This window comes from Gadus macrocephalus, chromosome 21, assembly GCF_031168955.1.
Source record: "Gadus macrocephalus chromosome 21, ASM3116895v1".
Taxonomy (NCBI): Eukaryota; Metazoa; Chordata; class Actinopteri; order Gadiformes; family Gadidae; genus Gadus; species Gadus macrocephalus.
In genome coordinates this window covers 1,132,996-1,158,147 of record NC_082402.1, presented here as the reverse complement: position 1 = coordinate 1,158,147, position 25,152 = coordinate 1,132,996, and the positions used below count along the sequence as shown (strand labels likewise).

Here is a 25,152-nt window from a genome sequence, read left to right as displayed (position 1 = left end):
TTTGTTTTACTGTCGCAGATAGGGACAGGAAAGCTGGCAGATGTTCCTGAAAACCACAGGCTAACCGTGAACATTTTTACCAAGACACCCAACCCCCACCTGATAATATTAATCTGTTCAATTTGGGTGTGTGACGACTGTGTGTGTGTGTGTGTGTGTGTGTGTGTGTGTGTGTGTGTGTGTGTGTGTGTGTGTGTGTGTGTGTGTGTGTGTGTGTGTGTGTGTGTGTGTGTGTGTGTGTGTGTGTGCGTGTGATTTTTCTGCACCACTTGGCTCCCCACGCTTTTATTTTGAAAACATCTTCATCTCCAACTTGTAAGTGTAATGAAGATCAACAGTTCTTAAATCACAGTTCTCCTGTGTGTCCTCTATGGGTCTGGACTCAGAACCAGCCATGGAGAGAACTGGTCCCTAAAGGTGGGGGCGTCCAGAAGATTGACAAGATGTTTATTGCGTGTAGAGTGGGCTTGGTTTCAACGTTTCCCTCCCTGTGGGGGTAGGGGGGGGGGGGAGGTGCGTTATTCATACTTGGATGTGTGGTGTTAAGGACAATGAAGTCTATTTTAGATCATTTGCGTTGAGAAGTCCTAACCACCTTGGCTTCACATGACCTCGTGAACAAAAATGGTTGGTTGAATTGGTCATGAAATGATGAGTGGGGAGGCACTTTTGTGGTGACCACACCCCTGCCTTTGTTATTTGCCACTGAGCAAGGCACTTACGTTGAAATGAGGCATCCCAAGGCCTTTTGAGGCTGCCCTCAATTCATCGGAGAGAAGTTTCAAGAACGCTTTGGCTTCCGAAGCACGACACAGTCAAGGGGAACCCTTCAATGCAGGACCTTTTGGAGTCAATGAAGTTATTTCAGCAGAACCTCGTTGTCTTCGACCATGTTTCCGTAACATGGAACCCCCAGAGGCCCACCGGTTCAGAGCCTCTCTGGGCTGTTTGGCGTCGAGTGGCCCATCGCTGGACCCCCGCCATCGGGCTGACAGCGTACGTCCACAGACCGGCTCTCTGGGTGAAGAGAGACAATCCTCCACCATGATGGAGCGACTCAGGAATCACATCTGCGGTATGGCCGGAACACAGCCCAGACTCAGCACTTCTCTGCCTTTTTCCCCCAGTTGTCCCAGGTCCAAAGCTCTTGGAGTTTTGAGACCGGCCTTCTCAGAGCCAAGCACCTCATCAGCGACAGAGAGAGTGGGACGTACAGCCACCGCGAAGCCCGTCCAAACATCTCCTGTCGCTTGGAGAGGTGGAGGCACTGGACACTCGTAGGGCCGGCCGCTAGCGTCTCTGTGAGGCCATTTGGACGACGGCACTGGGAGAAAGAAAGACCGTTCTGGGAATTTCAAGGCATCGCGAAACAATTCTCAGACTCCCCCAGGCGACCTACATTCTCTCTTCGCTCTATGGTTTTTTTGACGGACTTCGACAAGACAATGAATCACATTCCGACGTAGGATTTACACAGGGCTGCTTTGGCCTTCTCCTCTCCTCCCAAGTGTGTGTCTGTGTGTGTGTGTGGGCCACCAAGCAAAAGTGCCTCGAGGCCCTATGTGTAAGAACAACCATAGAGTTGTTCATTCCAAACCTAGAACCACGCAATAGGCCCGTATGGATAAACGAGAGTGATCGTGTTGCAATTTATGCAATTAATTTCAGTCACTCTCCTATCCGTTCAAATAGCCCAAGCAGGTCTAGGGTCGTGTGATGGGTAGGGGAAAGCAGACGATGGCAGATGATAATAATATACAATCAGCGGCGCTTGCAAGGTTGTGTGAAACGTACTAGGGATTCTATACTCTCCTCATTAGCTCGTTGCATATGTTTCCGTGGTCTCCTGGCCCATCTGACTCCTATTAACACTGGCAGCCAACGAGACTGCATTCTCACACAACTCCACTCTTCAGTTCAACTCACGCAGGCGATGTGAAGGCGGCAATAAAAAAAGTTACACCGTCGTTACCGTTGAGTCATGGAAAATGGAGATTTGGTTCACGCATCGACGTCCGTCTCTGGTGCAAGGCTGCCCTCTAGCGGGAAACAAAGGCGCACGTGACGACCAGAGACATACGTTAAATGACGTCAGTCGCCTCCAGGGGTTCGAACGTTAACGGTTTTCAGTTACCTACCTCAAAAACGTTGGGGCTTATTAAGGTAAACAAACCAAAACTAAGTTTCACATTAATGTCGTTTCCCCCTACAACCAACTCTTTACTTCATGAGGGAATAGTTTGTGTGCATTTTGAGCCGATCAATTGGACACAGATAATGTTAGACGTTAGCCTAGTGGCTTGAAACTACGGCTGTCGGCGGTTCGGCGACACTTCTGAGGTCTGCGGCGTGGTTACGAAAACGCAGCGTTGCCGCTTCGCCCGATGAGGAAAGGCTGTGGGTGCTCTCTGAAGAACAAGGCATTAAAGAGCATGTGTTGGCCCAGAGTCAGCAGTGTCTTTGGAGGAGATATGTCAGCTTCTGCGGTCTCGTTTAAAGTGGTAGGAGTGGGTTGGTCGCTGTGACTGGAACCTCGACCATCTCTATAAACATTGCTGTGGATGCATTTGTCATTTTCCACACTTTATTGTGGACATCATTTGTGTGGATAACAATAATGTGTCTTAACTAGTTAAAACTGACTCAGGGACTGATTAGTGTTATTATTTTGATATCAGCACTGCATGCTAACATTGTGGGCATGTTAATTAAGCTAGAGGGTTGTGTGTAAATTATATTATATTTGAAACGAGAAATGACTTTCAGGTGTGAGACCATGTAGTCGGTCATTGGGGAACCCATTACTAAGCTGTTTTAAAGAGTATTCTGTTAATGGGGAATTTCACAGAGATAATTCTCCATGACCTGCTGATACGAAACAGATGGGCTCGGTCATTGTGGACTGAACTGTGCATTGCATTTTACAGGCGGTCAACGGTCACACACCGCCATGTGAGCAGGTCTAGGGGGGAGCAATGAACTGTGACAGATTGGGCAGGAAACTGAAACGTCTAAACACCGTCTTCGACCGTGGTTCGAATCCGTCTTTTGCGGCGGAGCTGTACGTTCTGCCGGCCTCCCGGCAGTGATGTCGATCGGTATCTCCAAAGCTGAACCACATTCCAGCATTTCAGAGAACAGTTCCACACGGAAAGGTACGACCGCAGGTCTACCTCTGCTTCGTCCCGCGTTCCCGATGGGATGAAGCCCTGCCCGACAACCTGGGCCTACTGAGAATGTGGACCCCCTTGGTCCCCGAGGGACTGAATCAGGTTCCCGGGATCTGAACCACGCTCTGATCCCCCACTGGGGCTCTCTGAACCCCCTTGCATCGTTCTTCTCTGTGTTGGTGGAGGAGGCCACTGTCTGTGGGCTGCGTTGAGGAAGCGCTGGACGGTCGGGCCGTGGTCGAGAGCCTGCTGAAGCTGCGACACCGAAGCCATCCGTCTTTATGGCTCTATCAAAGATTGTCACACTGATTTAAAACCTGCTTTTATGCCGCGTTTCCACTGCAGGGTGCGGAACGGATCGGATCGCAATGGTGCGGTAGGGAGGGTGCGGTATAGCCCAGCTTAGTTCCGAGGTCGCGTTTCCACTGCCGACAGTACCCTTGGTGGTAGGCCGGATGTCGATCGCCGCGGCAGCTACGTAAACATCGTAAACAACGTCTTCCTCCCCAAGAATGCAGACGAATGTCTCCACCTCCTTGTTCGCCCAAGCAAGCGTTTTACGCAACATGTTAATTGTAAAGAATAATACCTCGAGGCTACTGTTCGTTTGTTTTTATCCCCGCGTCACCCGGAAGTGATGATTCTGTCGACCAATCAACGGAGGGGGTGTGTAGCTAGAATTTCCCGGGACCCTTTCAGGCGTCTCGTCTCGTTTTCGGTACCCCAACGGAGGAGTCCCGAGAACGAGGCCGGAACGGGTACGGCAAAGTCCGGGTCACGCCCACTTTTGGCGGTGGAAACGCGACCCGATCCGCACCTTTGCGATCCGATCCGTTCCGCACCCTGCAGTGGAAACGCGCCATTAGTGGCCTTATTTAGGGCCCTGTTCACTGCGCGGAGGAACCCCCCACTGGCGGTGGGGGTGGTCGTCTGCGTACAGGACGCAACACTGAAACCATGGAATCGGGAATAAATCCATTAATATCATTTGTGTTTGTCTGATCAGAGGGTCAGGGTTGGGACATACTATGTGTCAGACCTACAAACACATACTTTAACAAAAGACAGACGATATGTAGGCTATATGTATATATTTATATATATAGGCCTTGTATAATAATAATAATAATAAATTGTATTTATAATGCACTTTATATTCAAGAATCTCAAAGTGCTTCAGAGAAAAAAAAAAAGTAAAAATCAGTATAAATCAGTAACGACTTAAATCGGCGTGCAATTCAGTTAAAAGCTTTCATATTTTTTAATTTGTTGAAAAATTTACATCAGTGGAAAGAATATTTTCGTACTACGACCCCAACATCTATTCATAGAGGCAGTGCATAGTGAACCCTCACGAGGGAAATGATGATCCAGCTCGCCAGAGTAGGCTACAGCTACTGCAGAATACAGCTACCACGGAGCTAACACCACAACTGTCTACATGCCATAACCTAGGATGGCCAGCAGGGGGCAGAGTAACAGGGCCAGTAGGGGGCGGCGGTCGTCCGTTCTTGAGGCTAACACATTCACGCTGCACTCGCTGCAGTCTTCTCCACAGAAGCCGCAGGAGTCCATATGCTGTCTGATTCCGGAGGTGTAAGATCTCACCGTCCTCCGTCCTGCGGAAACACAGAAACACACAAAGATCTCTCATTCTTATGCGCCTGCACCGTGACCATGTTAACTGCCTCTCTCTCTGGCATTGCTCGCTCTTTGTCGATCTCTGTCCTCGCGCTCTCTCTCTGTCCGTCTCTCTGTCTCTCTCTCTTTCTCTCTTTGTCGGTTGCTTTCTCTCTGTCTGTCTCTCTGGTGTCGCTCTCTCTCTGTCTCTCTCTCTTTCTCTCTTTGTCGGTTGCTTTCTCTCTGTCTGTCTCTCTGGTGTCGCTCTCTCTCTCTGTCTATCTCTCTGTCATGCTCTATCTGTCTCTCTGTTTTTTCTCTGTCTGTCTCGGTCGTCTCTCTCTCTGTGTTTCTGTCTGTCTCTCTGCTGCAGCTCTCTCTATCGTTTGCTCCCTCTCTCTGTTCTAGCTCTCTCTCTGTCTCTCTGGTGTAGCTCGCTCGCTCTCTCTCTCTCTCTCTCTCCCTCTCCCTCTCTCTCTCTGTCGGTTGCTTCCTCTCTCTCTCTGTCGGTTGCCGGCTCTCTGTCTGTCTCTCTGGTGTAGCTCTCTCTCTCTCTCTCTCTCTCTCTCTCTCTCTCTCTCTCTCTCTCTCTCTCTCTCTCTCTCTCTCTCTCTCTCTCTCTCCCAGTCCCTCTCTCTGTCGGTTGCCCGCTCTCTCTCTCTCTCTCTCTCTCCCAGTCCCTCTCTCTGTCGGTTGCCCGCTCTCTCTCTCTCTCTCTCTCTCTCTCTCTCTCTCTCTCTCTCTCTCTCCCTCTCTCTCTGTCGGTTGCCCGCTCTCTCTCCCTCTCTCTCTCTCTCTCTCTCTCTCTCTCTCTCTCTCTCTCTCTCTCTCTCTCTCTCTCTCTCTCTCTCCCTCTCTCTCTGTCGGTTGCCCGCTCTCTGTCTGTCACTCTGGCGTCGTTCTCTCCTATTCCGCCACAAAGACTCAGACTCGTATGGACCCAGAGACAGGTAGTCTTGTCCCACGGGGTCGCAGCAGGTCCGTCTGCTCCAGGGTTCAGAGCCCGTGGAGGGGGTCTTACGCGGCTCGTAGTAGTCCAGGAGGACCACCGAGGCGGGCCGGACCCGAGCCACCATGTGCTCCACAAGCAGGTGGATCTCCAGGCACTGCTCCACCCGGCTCACCTGCACAACAACACACCTCTGGTATCAGCTAGGGTTGGACGTAGCTTTGGTTACTTGGAGTTAGACACTGTAGGAACGAAAAACAACACTGTTTTGTGACCCGTTAAATTAAAAATTTGCATTTTTCTAATTTAATATTTAAAAGAAAATTCTCCATGCCTAACCCTAACCTCATCACTCACGTTACAAATGCTGTGTGAGACTTACTCCAACAAGTGGTACCCAGCAGGACTGCCTTCATACACCTCCCCTCCCTCCCTCCCTCCCCCCCTCCTCTCCCTCCCTCCCTCTCCCCCTCCCGCCCTCCCCTCCCTCCTCCCTCCCCATAGCTGTGCAGAGCCGAGGGACCAGAACGTACCGAGTCCAGGTACACGATGACCTTCCCAGGTTCCTCCTCCACCTTCATGGTGTTGTTGTTGGCCTGGACTCCGTCCTGGGCCAGGGTGAACCCGCTGAGAAGCCCCACCTCCAGGAGCGCCATGCCGGTCTGATTCAGCTCCTGCTCCTCCACCAGCCTGGGGACACACCAGCAGGTATGGGGACCTCGTGGTCAGGATGTGCATGTGGTCATGACCTATAGACTGTACTTTTTCCACTTATAATAATCTGAAAGGTCCTGTGTTTATACCAACAGACTTCATATATAAAATGTCACACCCAAAAATCGAAATCGTCGAGAGGGGATAATGGATGAGAAGAACGTTATGCTGCTCTTTGTTTGTGTTGCAACAGCCCCCTCTACAGGCCATGTGGTGAAAGCGCACCGGCTAGTTGGTATAATCGTTTGCTGTTGCTGTTTGTTGGATATCTTAAAAATAGAAATGCTATGCAATGCAATAAACTATGCAAAGCATTTAATTCTTCATGAATATACAATTAACACATTTTTTTAAAGGCTTTAAAATGTGAAATTATGTTACTATTCAGTCAGTAGTTTAATTCTATAAGTAATTATTTGAAGCAGTCAGGGGGCATCTGGTCCAAGTAACACTCTCACCTCATCATGCCCTCAAAACCCCATTATGCAGACTGACTCTTCATTACACAGTCACCTCCCACCTGACTCTTCATCACACGGCCAGGTCTCACCTGAAGCAGACGGACAAGCGTGGAGGTATCCGTGCGCCAAAGAGCGTTTGTCCGTCAAAGAACTGGACGTTGAGATGGAAGGCCTCGTCGTCGCCCACGTCGCGTCTCCTTCTCTCCAGCTCGGTGTTGTTGATGTTGTAGAACACGTTGAGCTGGGGGAGGAGGAGAGAGGAGAGAGGAAGAGTGGGGAGGAGAGGAGAGGAGGAGAGAGGAAGAGTGGGGAGGAGAGGAGAGGAGGAGAGAGGAGAGAGGAAGAGTGGGGAGAGAGGAGAGGAGGAGAGAGGAAGAGTGGGGAGGAGAGGAGAGGAGGAGAGAGGAGAGAGGAAGAGTGGGGAGAGAGGAGGAGAGAGGAGAGAGGAAGAGTGGGGAGGAGAGGAGAGGGGAGAGGAGAGGAGAGGAGAAAGGAGGAGAGGGGGGGGATGAGGAGGGGAGAGAGGAGAGTGGGGAGGAGAGGAGAGGGGAGAGGAGAGGAGGAGCGGGAAGGAGGTCAACATTTGGGGGCCGTGTTATTTTATTTATTTTTTTCCTCATCATAGAATCAAATCGTGTTAGAAAAACACCTGCATTTACAGTGGGCCCAGTAACTAGACCCGACTTCAAACTATTTCCAGTTAGCATATATCTGAAGACACATTTTCCAAGTAGAATCAAATGAGAACAGCAAACTATAAGAAGAAAATTGATCTATTCCAACAACATTAAGATAACAAGCGTTTAACGTTTAAACGTTTACCTGAACAAGGGCCACCCCCTGCCCCACGGCGGCGACGTGGAGCTTTAATTCACCGGCGGCGGCAATCTGCAAGAGAACCAGAACACACAAATCTTCAGTTAGCTAACTCATGGGCTCAGGAGCACCGAGGAACCAGAACGCACTGCTCCTCAGTTAGCTAACTCATGGGCTCAGGAGCTCAGAGGAACCAGAACGCACTGCTCGTCAGTTAGCTAACTCATGGGCTCAGTGGCGTCGAGGAACCAGAACGCACTGCTCCTCAGTTAGCTAACTCATGGGCTCAGTGGCGTTGAGGAACCAGAACGCACTGCTCCTCAGTTAGCTAACTCATGGGCTCAGGAGCTCCGAGGAACCAGAACGCACTGCTCCTCAGTTAGCTAACTCAAGGACTTACCTGTCGGCTCTGTTTGACCGTGGGGTCCAGGTGGAAGGCTTTACCTGTTGGACGCTGTGGTTGGTGGAGTCCAGGGGGAAGGCTGTACCTGTCGGCTCTGTTGGACCATGTGGTTGTTGGTGTCCAGGATGAAGGTTCCCACGGTGACGCCTCCCGACTCGACCAGGATGGAGAGGTTTGGGCTCTCCGCGCTGGCGAAGGCGAAGACCGACAACGCCTGTAGGGCCACCACGGTATCCTAGCAACACACGCGGTCACAGGTTTAGCGCTTCACCGTCACGTCCGTCGGGGCCCCCTGCCGTCCGGCCACGCCTGGATGTAGCCCCACTCCGCTCTCCGCCTCAGGGTCTGGACTCTTGACCATCAGGGGAGTTCCCCCGGTCCCCAGAGGGTCCAGGGTGAGGGGGGTTCCCCCGGTCCCCAGAGGGTCCAGGGTGAGGGGAGTTCCATGGTAACTGGAGGGTCTAGGGTGAGGGGGGGAGGTATACTGGGAATCCCTTTGGGACCTGAACTGGGATTATGGGCTATACCGATAAAACAGAATTGAATGACCACATGCTGCTACGATGAGGGGGGCATGGGGGCACAATACCCTACAGTACCCGGTGAACCCAGTACCGCCGTACCCTCCCAGTGAACCCAGTACCGCCGTACCCTCCCAGTGAACCCATTTCTGCCATCCCCTCACAGTAAATCCAGTACCGTCGTACCCTCCCAGTAGACCCAGTACCGCTGTACCCTCCCAGTTGACCCAGTACCGCTGTACCCTCCCAGTTGACCCAGTGAACCCAGTATCGCCTTGCTGCCGTACCCTCCCAGTGAACCCAGTGGACCCAGACGGGGGGGCCTCACCTGCGTGCTGCCGTACCCCCCAAGGTGGTTGCGCTGCTGGGTGAGCCACTTCATGATGGGGATGCCCTCCTCCAGACGGCCCAGCAGGTGCAGCGACAGCAGGGCGTAGGCGGCCATCTCGATGTCGGCCGTGCGGGGCTGCCAGGACCGGGTCAGGCCGGGCTCGGACGCCCTCCAGAAGGGCACGCCGTCTGGACCGCAGAGGGGGAGGAGGGGGTCGGTGTCACCGCGACGACGCCACAGAAGGAAAGGCTGATGGAGCAAGGGTCCGATGTAGCGGCGGTACCTCTGAACTGGGCGCGGCCAACCAGGGTGTCCCAGGCACTGCTGGCGCTGGCGCTCTCGGAGAGGGCCAGGGCGTAGGTGACCAGACACAGGCCGTAGTCACTGGAGATGCCCAAGGCCAGGCTGGTCTCCAGGTACATCAGGGCCTCGGACACCTGGGTGCTGTACTGGCTCTGGGGGCGCAGGGGAGACGAAGGCACCTCACTACGGGGTCAGAAGGAACACCTGAAGACCTCGCTAACGACCCCCGGGGCGGATCAGAACAGGACGAGGAGAACAAATACGCTCTTTTGAGTTCGGCCTTTGGATGACGAATTTGACAGCAAATCCAAAACATGTAGAAGGACATCCCTCTTTCGGAAGTCCCGTCCCCTCTAACCGAAACAGACATCGCTCCCTCCGAAGACTGCACGGAAGTCCCGCCCTCTCTGTTGCCAATGACTCTCAGTTGGAGTAGGGCTGGGAGATTAATCGAATTTTGATCGCGATCTCGATTTTAGCGTTGAGCGATCACAAAAACAATATAATCGAGTTTTCGATATTAATTATCTTATTTTTTTTATTCATTAAATGTTTTAGAGAAAGTGCAGAACAGCTGGATACATATCGGTACATTATTTTAGCTTTGAACATTTCTTTTTTACCATTTTGTGTATTTTTTTAAGTCGAAAGTTCTCAGTTAAAAAGTTACAATGTTTTTTGGGAGAGACATGCTGAATAAAATACATCATGTTTTCAACAAAATAATAACCGTTTGAATAATCGTGATTTCAATATTGACCAAAATAGTCGTGATTATGATTTTTTCTAAGACGAGCAGCCCCGTTATTTGGAGCGTCCTGTTCCAGATGTTCCATTGTGAGAGGAGAACCCCTGGAGCGGCAGTCCGTCCGTCTGTCCCCGTGTCCCCGACTCACCCGGACCTCGTCGTCTTGGAGGAGGGCCATGAGGACGTAGGCGGTGAGGGAGGCGGGGCCGTCCAGACCGCCCTGCAGCTCGGTGTGGATGACCCGGCCCGGCTCCAGGTAGCCGCCGTCCGGGCCCAGCTGGCCGCTCAGCCAGCTGGCCGTGCGGGCCAGCACCCTGGGGTCGATGGGGATGAACCTCCGGGCCGGCAGGAAGCACCGCAGCACAAACGCAGAGAGCCTGAGAGGGGTGGAGGCGTAGACCCGACCGGTGAGTGTCTGGGGTACCTGGCGTACCTCTGGGTATCTGGGATACACCTGGGGTACCTCTGGGTACCTGGGGTACACCTGGGGTACCTCTGGGTACCTGGGGTACACCTGGGGTACCTGGGGTACGTCTGGGTATCTGGGATACATCTGGGGTACCTGGGTTATTTGGGGTACCTCTGGGTACACCCAGCCTGGGTTACCTCTGGGTACCTGTGGTATTTGGGGTACCTCTCGGTACACCCAGCCTGGGTTACCTCTGGGTACCTGGGGTATTTGGGGTACCTCTGGATACACCCAGCCTGGGTTACCTGGGGCCACACAGCCTGTGTTGGGGGTAAACCTGAGTAATACCTGAGCCATGATATCTCTCGTAGACCTTGCCATCATATCAATCAAAGAAACACATGTTAAAGAGTGAAGGTGATCCATGGGGATACCATGTGCTTCCAGACGAATCGCTTTCCCCAAAAGCGCTGAACGAGCCATCCTCTCTCTGGTAGGACAGCTCTCGCTCGTAACCTGGTGAGAAAAACAACATGGCCGCCGGGTCAGCTATGGTGGCCTGCAAATGCACATCACATGCTTTGAGAGTAGGGCGCTATAACTGACTGTGTTGTCGTGACGACAGGCATGATGGTGAGAGAACGTGTTGGAAGAGAGATGGTATGTGGCAGAGAACCAGCACGGTGGGGCAGTAAGTGGCCACCACATGCCAATACCTGTGTAGTGGCCCAGGTCACTACAACAAGTTTTTGTAACATGAGTTAAAGAGGGCGGGACTTCCGCTCAGTCCTCAGAGGGAGGGATGTCCGTTTCAGTTAAATGGGGTAGAGAGGGCGGGACTTCCAAGCAGGCCTCAGAGGGAGGGATGTCCGTTTCAGTTAAATGGGGTAGAGAGGGCGGGACTTCCGCGCAGTCCTCAGAGGGAGGGATGTCTGTTTCAGTTAAATGGGGTAGAGAGGGCGGGACTTCCGCGCAGTCCTCAGAGGGAGGGAAGTCCGTTTCAGTAACTCTCCTTTCTTCTGACTCATGTACTTAGTTCCATGTCGCCTTGGATAGAAGCGACAAGAATCAATGTAAATGGTCACCGTCGGTGGTACCGCCCACCTTTCTGCATGAACATGGTCGCCCTGGCGACGGTCTCGGGGGCAGACTGTCCCGAGCGGTCGAGGTACTGGAGGACGTAGACGTTGGGGGCAAAGTGGATCATGTTCTGCTCGCCGCAGCCGTAGGGCATCTGGATCAGGGAGTCCAGACCCTCGATGGAGGGGCCCAGGAGGTCGCCTGGGGGGGGGGGGGGGGGGGGGTCATGGTTAACCGACTGCATTTATATAGTGCTATTCTTGCCAGTGGCCGCTCAAAGCGCTTTACAATATTGCCCAACGTTCACCCATTCATGCACACACTCACACACCGGCACCGGCGGAGTGTACCCCTCAGGGCGTCACCCAGCTCATCAGGAGCGGTCAGGGTGAGGTGTCTAACCCTAACCCGGGGACACCGCGACACTCACTAAGGCTTTCATCCATGGGTCATCCGAAGGGGTCATAACGATGATTATATTGGCATTCAATAGTCGGAGTGTGTGTGATCAGAGTCTGATGGGGGGGGGCTGGTGACTCCGGGGTCCCGGTTCGGGCCACGTCGTCGTCGTTGATACTGACCCACCACCGTCACCTCAGCCCTCTCGCTGCCCGCCACGACATCTGTAGGGAGGTCAAACTCAAGCTCCCCGATGAAACTGCGGTTCCCCAGCGACGGCTCCACGAACAGGGCGCTGGAGTAGGTCTGTTCCAGCCCCTCGGCCTGCCGAACCAAGAGAATAACATCAGACAAAGCAGATGTGGCGGCTGAACTCCTTAGCGACATCGTGAACAGGGCGATTAACCCCAAGAGGCCCCCCAGCCCTCCTACCTGTAAGTCCTTTTGGATGAAAGCGTCTGATAAATGACCAAATAAACATCGGTGGAGAGCAGTGAACTTAACCCGAGCTTAAATACGATGGCAACATCTGTCAGTGAACTGGAGCGAAAAAGGTTTTCAGTATAACATGAAATCAGTTGAGAATACTCACTACCATACTATAGTCGTAGAATCAAATGAGGTAAACAACATGGAGGCCGAGGTCCTTCCCAACCTTCAAGGTTCGTCTCTAAGTCATCTAAGTGGGTTTCCTCCCACACAAGCAGCAGCAGCGTCCTCCATCACCTTCACGAGGACGTTCCGCCTGATGGCGTCGCTGGCTTGGGACGACGTGGCCTTCACCGAGATGGGCATCTGTCCCAGGGCTAAAGGCCTGATGGGAATCTTGAGGTTCGTTCCACCGTTTCTTTTGACGAGCACCTCGCGTAAGCTGGCCATCTGGAGCCCAGGGACGTCCGGGAAGACGAACTCGAAGGAGGCGCTGTATGCGACCGTCACTGTGACCTGAAGAGAGAAGGTCGGGAGCACGCCCGGATCACATTCCACATCCGGGAGAGGAGGTCCATCGGATTAACGCTAGGGTTTCAGTTCCAAACCAGTTTGGAACCGAAACCCTAGACCTCAACCGAGAGCGACTGGATACAATGGCTGACAATGGCTGCCCGCCCTGCCCAGACTTGGCTGCATACATAGCCAACAAAACATGAAATCTTGTAGCTGCCGTGTGTCCAAGGGTATGGAGAGGAGAGGGGAGGAGGTCAGAGGTGGGTCACCTGGAGGTCCATGGCCAAGTAGTTGTAGAGGTTGAGCTCGAGGACCAGCTCCTCTCCACGGATGATGCAGGCGGGAAGATTCAAGGTGATGAAGAAATCCTGGAACACCGTGAGCTGACCACACATGGAGACGTTCGTTAGGACAGATCTGGACAGAGTCGTGGTTGGGTATTCGCTCGTGGTAATGGTGAGGGTGATGCTTCTCCACGGTTACATTGGGGGCCATAGTTGTCATGGTTACAGTTGTCACTATGCATAGCTTTGGTTGCGGTCGGCATCGTCGTGGGCTTGTACAGTTTAAAACCCGTGACCCCGTAGTATATGGTGGGAGTATTGTACTTTGGGCTTGCAGAATGACAGTACATCCTAACGTTGTGCTCAGAGGTGCTACTCGGGACGCAGTATGCCATCCCGGACCCGTGGTTACCCGTGCCGGCGTGTCCAGAATGCCCAGGCCCAGGTCCTCAGACATGACGAAGGCGGTGGCCTGCCAGGTGGTGATGCTGTCGGGCACGGTGACGGTCCTCTCCGAGGTGTTCGCCTCGCTGGGATGGGGGGCACAGGGTACCAAGGTTCACGGCCCTGGTGGCTACCCGACCTCTTTGGGTCTGACACTCATCTGCTGGCTCCACCTGGTGGTGCGTCAGCCCTGCGTCTGCCCGGGGTAGCGATGTCCTAGTGAACGTGTGTGCATCGCACCGCGCTAAGGGATTGATAGTAGTTTGCTCGGGGCTACAAATCACTAGTCAGTTCTTTTGCACAGGGCCCTTTGTTAGAGCTTTCAAACCTTTTAATCCATAAAAATAGTTATAATCGATCATCAAATACCGATAGTTAACATCTCTCTTGACCGCATATGCGAATCAGGTGACCCCAAACAGACCCCATATTTGTTTTATTCGATTTTTTATGAATAAAAAATAAAATACAATTTCTCGATTGAAGAAAATTGTCTGTCAGAGTTTGACAAACGGTTTCAGACTTTCAGACCAATCGCTGCATTTATGTAGATTATTAAGTGCAAATACCGTTCCACCATGACTAATAGTCATTTGGAAGACAGCATGAGACTAGCTACCAGCTGCTACTGTCCGGACTATAAAACCATGGCTGAATCCATTCAGTGCAAGTACTCAGTATGTACTCAGTATATATAAATAAATATAATATAAAGACTTTGAAATGTAGCTCGCTAGCCGAAAAACTGTGGGCACCCCTGGTCTAAGTTATGATAACCAGCAGCTCCTGATGGCTGACGGGTCGCTGCTCTGGTCGCTGCTCTGGTCGCTGCTCTGGTCGCTGCTCTGGTCGCTGCTCTGGTCGCTGCTCTGGTCGCTGCTCTGGTCGCTGCTCTGGTCGCTGCTCTGGTCGCTGCTCTGGTCGCTGCTCTGGTCGCTGCTCTGGTCGCTGCTCTGGTCGCTGCTCTGGTCGCTTTAACATCGAACACCGAGGCCCCGTCCACACGGAGCCGAATCGGGCGAAAATGATCCGGTTTCGTTTTATGCGATTCAGGAATGCCTCCGTAAAGACGGATTCATTGCGAAACCGCATCGAGCTGTAGAAACGCTGTAGTGAATATTCAAGGCGCTGGTTCTCCACGGAAAAAAGTGGAGCACGTCAAGCCTGCACGCATACAGCCTGCGTGCTGCATACAAACATTCAGTCACGAGGAGATTCAACATTTTAAATTGAGCAGATAATACTTTTTGATGTAGGCCAGTTAGTAATTAAATTGATCAAGGGGCTTTATTTAGAGTTACAAAAAGAATACAGATAAAAAAAGAAGTAAAAATTTCAATGCAACTCTGATGTCCCCCCGCTGGTGAGGACCATCAAAAGTGACGTCATTGTTTGCGTTTCAGGCGTCCACACAAATCCTAACACGAAACCGCATAGGTCCGGATAGATTTGAAACCACCCTCCGACATGGTTTCAGAAATGTGCAGTTTCGGGCACCGGATTCGCCGGCTCCGTCTGGACGGTCGGCCGAAACGCACAAGACTTATGCGGTTTCACGCATGTACGGACGCATGTAGGGTGAACAAGACTTATGCTGTTTCACCAAAAAATCTGCTCTGTGTGGACGGGGACTGAGGGAGCTCTCACCCTGTGTAGACGTCCATCCACAGCCACGTCTCCGGGAAGTGGCGACGTTCCCTGGGCTCCGCATGCTCCTGCTCTTCCTCCTTCATTGTGTCCTCCATGAAGGCAAACACCACTGCTCAGATGTAAGGCGAATGGCCAGGTTCAGCTTTTACCCACGTGTTTGTACGAATGTTGATTGTTAATACTTACACTCATGTTCCTGTATGGCGTTCACCGTGGCGTCCGTCAGCACTATGAGGCCACAGGACTAGACAGCAAAGACCAGGAGAAACGGAAAGATTTCATTAGGACGAGGTGTTATAGATGCATAACATGTTGCCAAACCTCTTCAGCTGTCCCACCCCCACCCCCGCCTGTGGGGGTCGTTTTGGGCCAGGTCCAACCCAATGTTTTGCACAGTAAAAATTAGCAAAACATTCTCAAAAGCAGGGATAACTAACATTGTTTCTGTATATTGAAATCAGAAATACTAATGAGTGAATGAAACAATCAAGGCATACATACATACATATTATATTATTATATTATATATTTTTGATGTTCGTGGCCATCCTGTGATCCACTTGGTCCTGGGATATGACCCACATATGGGTTTCGACCCAGTTGACGTGGTTTCCACGGGTATCACCGTGACGTGTCCTCAGTCAGCAGAGATCACAGCTCAGATTGCCGTGTGAGCGACAACATAATCGGTCGTTGAGCCAAGAGCTGAGGAAAAGGGGCGGCTCTGCTGGAAACTGTCACGTTAGATCTTGGAGATAAGACTGTCTCTGTGTGTTTGGTCCAGGGTCTTCACAGGACAGGGCTTACCTCGAAGAGGGATGAGGGGTCTCCGATGTTCCATTGATCAGGGCGGTATTGCTCACTCACACCGCCATACAACTCTTTCAGCACCTGACAAAGGAGACACAAAACATCCTCAGAGGGATTTTGTTCCGGCAATCATACGCCCATACCGAAAAAAAACATCACCAGAGGCTCTGAGTCGTTAGGGAGATGGGAACCAAGAAAGAGGAGGCAAGAGGTTGTGGCTCATCGCTGCGCAACCGATACGTGGGTGGGGTGGAGGGCTCCGATGTCCTCGGTGTAACTTCAGGAGGTTGAAATATGTAGTTTGTGGGAAAACCAGAACCTTTCAGAGTTTTTACACTGGGGACATTAGCATAGTCTCTATCGCTAACCCGTTCACATAGTGTTACACCTCGGACGAACACGCTTAGAAGATAGATGAATGGAGGAATTATATCCAATTATAACAGCAAATCCCTCAAAGGTGGGATGCTGCCATTGGGAGTTTCACAACATGCCTGAGATTTTTTGGTAGATTGTGGAAAATTGCCCAAATTGGGAGCTGATTCTGCCAGATTCGGCTCCGGGGGTCCATCGCTATTCCAGGAAATGTCCGGAAAAAACGCCAGCGAACAACAACACCCCAACATCCTCCGCCCTCACCGACGCCGTGGTGATGTCGTTGGTGGAGTTGTGCTGGTGCGTTGCCGCGTCGACCACCAGGATGCCGACCAGGGACCGGCGCTCGGACACGGAGAGCCTCAGCGATACCTCCTCCCCCGGGCGCCGCTGCCCCTCGCTCCAGCTCAGCGACACCTGCGGAACCCAACGTCAACACGCGTCCACCCATGGAATCACCCATGGGTGGACGGTTCTACTGTGATGCATACCTGCTATCATCTACCTGTTGTGTGTAGCCAACACGTTTGTGTTCCTGAAGTAAGCTGTTGTGTTCAACAAAGTCCATAATTCTTCTTCAAAGAAAAAGTAAACCTAATTCCAAAGCCATTTGCTTGAAACTATTTCTACAATTTAGACAACTAAAACTTTCATCCAAAGCAAGTTACAGTGAATCCAGAGCCGAGGCATTAAAGATCAGGTCAGGGCAGCCACTATACTACATATACAGCACACATATCCCTACAAAGACAGACTTTTTGCGGGAGGCAGGTTTGCCCTTTGGATGTTTAGGATGATGGGGGTGTTATATTGAGACCTGTGAAGCCCCCATGAGAGACTGTAACTGTGACTAAAGACTATACAATTAGCATTTACTTGACATTAAAGACAACTTATTCCCTAGCTAAATTCACAGTAAAGACACCTTGTTTTCTAGCTAATTTGACAGTAAATACTCTGTTTCCTGGCTAATTTGACATTAAAGACAACTTAATAATAATAATAATACATTTTATTTTTACCCTTTGTTTCCTAGCTTACTCTACAGTAAAGACACCTTGTTTCCTACCTTACTTGACGGTAATTACACCTTGTTTCCTAGCTAACTTGACAGTAAAGACCCTTTGTTTCCTAGCTTAATCAAATACTCTTTGTTTCCAGGCTAACTTGTCATAAAAACACACCTGGTTTTGCAGCTCCAGGGGGACTGGCAGCCGTAGGACCCCGTTGACGACCTCGCCGTCGGCCCGGGCGCAGTAGACCACCACACAGACCGTCGGGGCCCACGACGCCTCGGGGGTCAGAGCCAGGGGCCCGGAGAACGTTCCGGACTCAAGGACCCTATCACTGGACCTCACCTGCACCCACGTGACCACCCAGGTAAGCACACACGTTAATAAATGCATGCACTCGTATACATATAAAACATATAAGCTGGCACCATAGTGTGACAATTAAAATCTAAACAATGAAACAATGTGACATTGGGCTTCGGATTTCAACCCCAATGTCCACAATGTAGGTCAATGACTTAGTCATTGTTATTCATATTATTTTCTCATTTAGCAGATGCTTTTTATTCAGCCAGGTAGGGGATAGACAGAACAGGGACCGGCCATTAAGAAGCAGGTAGGTGCTCAAGAAGGGATTTGGGGTTCATACCAAGAACCTTCCGACTGTGAGTGAAACACCCTAACCTGTAGACTTCCTCAAATCAAGTTATACTAAAGAGTGAGGACACCAGGAGGGCTGGTCATGGCTGGATAAGGGAACTGGTGTAATGTGTGACACTATTTGTCTACATGTTGCGTTGCTTACAATGTAGAAGAAGTGGGGTGTCTCGAAGTTGCTCTCAACGGTCAACAGGAGGGGCGTCCCGACCTGAACGAGGAAGGGAGGAAGTTGATGTCACTGCACAGGAAGTGGTCACAGTAAACCTCACAGGGTTGGATGTTTGTGTGCCTGGTGCATTGATTATGGAGGTATGGGTTAAACAGTACAGAGACAGGTCATTAAGGAGCAGGTAGGGGTTAGACAGTACAGAGACAGGTCATTAAGGAGCAGGTAGGGGTTAGACAGTACAGAGACAGGTCATTAAGGAGTAGGTAGGGGCTAGACAGTACAGAGACCGGTCATTAAGGAGCAGGTAGGGGTTAGACAGTACAGAGACAGGTCATTAAGGAGCAGGTAGGGGTTAGACAGTACAGAGACCGGTCATTAAGGAGCAGGTAGGGGCTAGACAGTACAGAGACAGGTCATTAAGGAGCAGGTAGGGGTTAGACAGTACAGAGACCGGTCATTAAGGAGCAGGTAGGGGTTAGACAGTACAGAGACAGGTCATTAAGGAGCGGGTAGGGGTTAGACAGTACAGAGACAGGTCATTAAGGAGCAGGTAGGGGTTAGACAGTACAGAGACAGGTCATTAAGGAGCAGGTAGGGGTTAGACAGTACAGAGACCGGTCATTAAGGAGCAGGTAGGGGCTAGACAGTACAGAGACAGGTCATTAAGGAGCAGGTAGGGGTTAGACAGTACAGAGACAGGTCATTAAGGAGCAGGTAGGGGTTAGACAGTACAGAGACAGGTCTTTCCTGTGCTGTTTGGTGGGTAACCTGTCAGATGTGGTGGGTTACCTGTGTGGTGGGTTACCTGTGTGGTGGGTTACCTGTGTGGTGGGTTACCTGTGTGGTGGGTTACCTGTGCGGTGGGTTACCTGTGTGGTTGGTTACCTGTGTGGTGGGTTACCTGTGTGGTGGGTTACCTGTGCAGGTGCGCTGGGATTGTGGATCTGCAGGTAGGACCGACTGGGCGAGCGGTATCGACTCACTACTGAGAGGGTCTTGTAGGTGTCCTCCAGCGTGGCCTGCCGGTGACGAGGTCAGAGGTCAAACATACATCTACATTCATCAGATCAGTTCAGTCGGGTGATACACTAATCATCATTAATGTGTAGACTAATCAGAGATCTATAGACTAATCATAGGCAATCTATGCACTAATCATAGGTGACCTATGGACTAATCATACATCTATACACTAATCATAGGTGATCTATAGACTAATCAGATCGATAGACTAATCTTAGGTGATCTACACACAAATCATGGCCAATGTCATTGACCACCATCATTATTTTTATTGCTAATTGGCAATTAGTAATTTGAACAGTTTTAGAATCTCTTGACGTGTGTATGAAATGCTTTTCCTCACTTCTCGTATACCGTTTCTAAACTCAAATTTCTTTTCACAAATTGTACTGATGAGTTGGAGGACGTTTTCATCATTTAAATGTTCCGCTTACGTCGATAACCAGAGATCCGGTTTCCTCGTGGACCTCGATGAGGAGAGGAATGAACCCGTCGGCCGGGACAGGGAAGCTCATCTGCTCCTGTCTGTCCTTGGTCTCAGGCATGCCCGAAAAGTTCCTGACGATGTCCGGTCCGAACGGCCCGTCCCATGCATAGACCTGGTGCTGCAACACCGTCACCAAGACCGTCCGCGCCTGGTCCTCTAGGGTCAAAGGTCGCCCGTCGTAGGTGGAGATGCTCAGCTGAGGGGCGAGCAGACCCCGTGGATAGATCATTCTACCAGCCCACCCAGGGGACTGCAGCAAACGTTGCTCATCTATCCGTCACACATCTATATGGACACGCCCACTAGTGATGTCAGAAGAGGCCGATTTTCACAAACGGCCTGTAAGGGCTCATCACACTCACACCTGCTGCTATAATATGTCACCCTTAACTTTCTCTGTGTCATCAGAGAAAGTGTTTTTGTGGTTTCCTTGAGGTCATGGTCCGCCCTGATGCAGAAACGAACACTCACATGCCAATCCATTTATTATTCATTCTGTACGAATGTTCAACCACTTGGTTTGGTTTGGATTTTAAACCAGGACATTTGAACTATCCAGTTGAGTTATTATGATTTGCATCCAGTGGCATAAAGACCAAGCAGGCGTGCGATGCTCATGTAGAAGTGGTCCTTACCTTGGCTGTGAAGTTCAGAGAGGGCCTCAGCACAGAGGGGCTGCCTTCAAAGGACAGCTTGTACCTGGAACGCTCCACCAACACTGTGGCCTCGCTGCTGTGCATCAGTCCTGCAGGATGAACCAGAGTCACTGCTGGGCTGCTGTTCCATGTGTACTAACAGTCTAAACAATACTGTAACATGTGTATGTACAGTCTAAACACAACTGTAACATGTGTATTTACAGTCTAAACACTACAGTAACATGTGTATTTACAGTCTAAACACTACTGTAACATGTGTATTTACAATCTAAACGCTACTGTTACATGTGTATTTACAGTCTAAACACTACTGTTACATGTGTATTTACAGTCTAAACACTACTGTAACATGTGTATGTACAGTCTAAACGCTACAGTAACATGTGTATTTACAGTCTAAACACTACAGTAACATGTGTATGTACAGTCTAAACACTACAGTAACATGTGTATTTACAGTCTAGACGCTACAGTAACATGTGTATTTACAGTCTAAACACTACAGTAACATGTGTATTTACAGTCTAAACGCTACAGTAACATGTGTATGTACAGTCTAAACGCTACAGTAACATGTGCATGTACAGTCTAAACACTACTGTAACATGTGCATGTACAGTCTAAACACTACTGTAACATGTGTATTTACAGTCTAAACACTACTGTAACATGTGTATTTACAGTCTAAACACTACTGTAACATGTGTATTTACAGTCTAAACACTACTGTTACATATGTATTTACAGTCTAAACACTACTGTAACATGTGTATTTACAGTCTAAACACTACTGTTACATATGTATTTACAGTCTAAACACTACTGTAACATGTGTATTTACAGTCTAAACACTACTGTAACATGTGTATTTACAGTCTAAACACTACTGTAACATGTGTATTTACAGTCTAAACACTACTGTAACATGTGTATTTACAGTGAATATTGACCACTAAAAATGAAACAGCTGTTTTGCGTGTCCCGCTCTTCTAATGGTGGCTGGAGGCCGATGAAGCCGTGTGATGTAATGGAGGTGTACCTGTCAGAGCCTCGGTCACATTGACCAACACGGTCAGGGCCCCATGGCCGCGGTGCGACCCGCCCACCGCAGGGTACTCTGACAGGTCCAGCTCAAAGCGAGCGGCGCCATCAACCTGCCCCGGGAGGAGGAGAAGGTTAACGAAATGCTTCTTATTTGGAAACAGGCGATCCAGCAGAATGAAGGTGGAGCACGTTGTTCTGATCAGTACCATGACGGCCCGGTCAGAGGTCAGGACCTCCCCATCGTGGATGTACGTCACAACCATCCTTCCGGCCACTGGTTTGCCGTACGAGTGCCTAAGGAAACGGGGCAAACATGGTAAACATTTGTGTATTTATTGGTAACTCCCCCAGTCCACCTTGAACCAGGAACACATTGGTCAAAAAAAAGGATGTGGGGAACGAGGTGACTCACTGAGCGCTCGCAGATCCGAACAGGAAGTCTGTGTGGCACACCACGCTGGGCACCAAGATCCGAACTTGGAATTTAGGAAGAACTAAAACCAGACACGTGTTTATACAGACACACTGCTGAATAACTACTGCATAACATGACCACCAAACACTGAATAACTACTGCATAACATGACCACCAAACACTGAATAACTACTGCATAACATGACCACCAAACACTGAATAACTACTGCATAACATGACCACCAAACACTGAATAACTACTGCATAACATGACCACCAAACACTGAATAACTACTGCATAACATGACCACCAAACACTGAATAACTACTGCATAACATGACCACCAAATACTGAATAACTACTGCATAACATGACCACCAAATACTGAATAACTACTGCATAACATGACCACCAAACACTGAATAACTACTGCATAACATGACCACCAAACCCTGCAGGGCTTGGCCGGTCTCTACCCACCATAGTGAGCCACGGTAAAGTGATTCTCCCGCTCCACGTCCTGTAAAATTGAAACTGGTTTCAAATACCAAAACCATTGTGTGAATATAAAGACTAATATTAACATCATGAGAATTGACATCTATCACTTCTAAACAATAAACAAACGTTTAATATTTGTAAATTGTAAATTTCCCTTAATAATATTCAGTATTTTTGATATAGTAAGGTAGTAAGTAATATCGTAATATATTCATAAGTGGACCAATCAGAACAGAGCCACTGTTTGACGAATCAGAACAGAGCCACTGTTTGACCAATCAGAACGGAGGCACTGTTTGACCAATCAGAACAGAGCCCCTGTTTGACCAATCAGAACGGAGGCACTGTTGGACCAATCAGAACGGAGCCACTGTTGGGCCAATCAGAACGGAGTGTGCAGAGCAGACTGACGTGGACGGTGGTGTGGACGGTCCAGCGACCCAGCGGCGGGTGGTCGGAGAGCTGCAGCTCCTGGCTGACCACGCCCCAGGTGGGGTTGAGGGCCAGCCACTGCCGGATGACGTTCCCCCTGGGGTCCTGAGGACACACACACCCCCGTATTCATCCTGGCACAGAGAACCAACCCATTCACTTGTTTATCCATTCATTCATTCACGTAATGAGTCCGTGAGCGGAGGGGCCCCTCACCTTAACCACCATGTCCACGGGGCCGCCTTGGGGTCTGCGCTGCGCCCCGAAGGAGACCACCCGGATCCTGACGGTGTCCCCCGGCCGGTAGCGGGGCTTGTCCGTCTGGATGAGGCTGGTGACCGCCGGGTCCCGGACCGCCAGCTCCCTCTCGCTGGAGAACAGCAGGCGTCCGTCGCTGTGGCCCTGAACGGCCAGCAGGATGGAGCGGTCGGGCAGGGGGGCCTGGGGGCGCCACGGGGGGACGGTTAGCAGACGCTGTGAGCGCCGAGCACTAACCATCACTAGGTTAACCCGTTCCCCGTGTACAACAGAGGTAGATAGGATAAAGTGCTATACGATGCTAAGTACTATTTTTAAGCGTGAGGCCGTACAGGATACAATAAGTGCGTACATTAAGACATGAAAACAACATGTTTTACTTACAGTGAGCGGCAGCTCGACCAGGGCAGTGGAACCTTTGGAAAGACACATTGATTATTCCACAGCAATGTGCCCTTGGTCTGACCCCTGACCCTGACCCCTGACCTCTGACCCCAGACCCCTGACCTCTGACCCCTGGGCCTGACCTCCTAAGATGACGGTGCGTGATGACGAGGCGTTGTAGCCGCTCCCCTGGAGCTGACAGGTGACGACGACCTGGACGTGGGAGGCCAGGATGGAGACGGACAGCTTGAAGGGGACCCCCTGCTGCACCTCTCGGGGCGCCAGCAGCAGGAAGGAGGGGGAGGGGCTGGGGGCCACACACAAGGTCACAGAGGTCGTGAACATACGTGTGTGTGTGTGTGTGTGTGTGAGTGTGGTTGTATATGTTCTTAAGTTTTATTTTGCATCTCGTTTTGGGATTGTTCTGATTGTAATCGTTCTTCTGATGGATTACAAATGATTTTCACATACAACACGAGTCACAACAATGAATATTTTAACTGAGAGTTTCCCTAAACTTCTTCTACTTATTGGTTAACCTCTAGGTCCCTCCTCGCTGTCATCATCATCATCACTCAGCTGCGTGTTTCCTCTATGGATCCCAGAAGCTGCCCAGAGCCCTCCACTACCCGCTGGTGTTCAGCTCATCACAGAACACGACTGCTTGCCTTATTCCTCTGGCAAAGTTGAGGCATATTCCCACAAGGGATTATTATTGAAGCTGCCCCGGACAGACAAGATGGCGACAGGCGACAGATGCATGGATACAGACAGACGGACAGAGAGAAATACAAATGGAGAGACAGACAGACATGCAGATGAATGGATGGACAGACAGACAGACATGCATATAGATGGACAGACAGAAAGACATGCATATAGATGGACAGACAGACGACAGATAGGATGGGACGATAGACAGACAGACGGATGGATGGAGAGATAGACAGACAGACAGAGACAGACAGACATGCAGAAAGATGGGGTGATAGACGGACAGACACAGACAGACGGATGGACGGAGAGACAGACAGTCACAGATAGACAGACATGCAGATGGAGAGATAGACAGTCAGACAGACATGCAGATGGAGAGATAGACAGTCGGACAGACATGCAGATGGGGAGATAGACAGTCGGACAGACATGCAGATGGAGAGATAGACAGTCAGACAGACATGCAGATGGGGAGATAGACAGTCAGACAGACATGCAGATGGATTCAGAGACAGAAAGACAGATGGATGGAGAGACAGACAGACAGTCATGCAGATGAATTGAAACACAGTCATGCGGGTAGATGGAGAGATAGACAGGCAGACAGACGGAAGACAGACAGCGTTGTCTGCGACAGTGAGGGGAGCAGCAGACAGAGGAGGCGGAGGGATCTGACCGCATGTCCATCAGCCCGACGCGAAGGAGCCCGGAGAAGACCCAGAGGCGGAGGAGCGGACAAACCCGGCGCGGGTCCATCTGTAGGGCGGGTTCAGACGGGAGTGGATCGGCTGCTGCCGGAGCCTCCACTTATCCTCCAACCCCACCCACCTGCCCCGCCCCCCAGGGGACAGGACACGCCCTCCCCCTCGCCCTCCCCCGCCCCCCAGGGTCCGTCGCGCGGGGCCGGGCGTGCCCAGAGAGGGTTTAAGGTTTCCTGGGCTTGTGTTGGAGGCGTGT

General features: G+C 50.8%; 1 protein-coding gene across 1 annotated transcript; it reads right to left on the bottom strand.

Annotated features, from left to right (window-relative positions):
• Positions 1–4,402: 4,402 nt before the first annotated feature.
• cd109 (CD109 molecule) lies at positions 4,403–25,007 on the bottom strand. The gene is made up of 33 exons (XM_060040974.1): positions 24,872–25,007; positions 23,622–23,785; positions 23,479–23,510; positions 23,053–23,277; positions 22,816–22,941; positions 22,384–22,423; positions 21,900–21,981; positions 21,694–21,781; positions 21,483–21,597; positions 20,420–20,529; positions 19,732–19,980; positions 19,192–19,293; positions 18,251–18,313; positions 17,617–17,790; positions 16,697–16,849; positions 16,055–16,138; positions 15,434–15,491; positions 15,245–15,356; positions 13,566–13,683; positions 13,139–13,252; positions 12,651–12,869; positions 12,107–12,248; positions 11,550–11,726; positions 10,880–10,961; positions 10,185–10,413; positions 9,269–9,440; positions 8,983–9,173; positions 8,219–8,368; positions 7,737–7,802; positions 7,004–7,155; positions 6,273–6,429; positions 5,812–5,914; positions 4,403–4,789 (listed from the first exon to the last, which is right to left on the bottom strand). The coding sequence occupies exons 1-33, from the start codon at positions 24,949–24,951 to the stop codon at positions 4,608–4,610; spliced, it is 4,311 nt and encodes a 1,436-aa protein (XP_059896957.1). The 5' UTR covers positions 24,952–25,007; the 3' UTR covers positions 4,403–4,607.
• Positions 25,008–25,152: the final 145 nt, after the last annotated feature.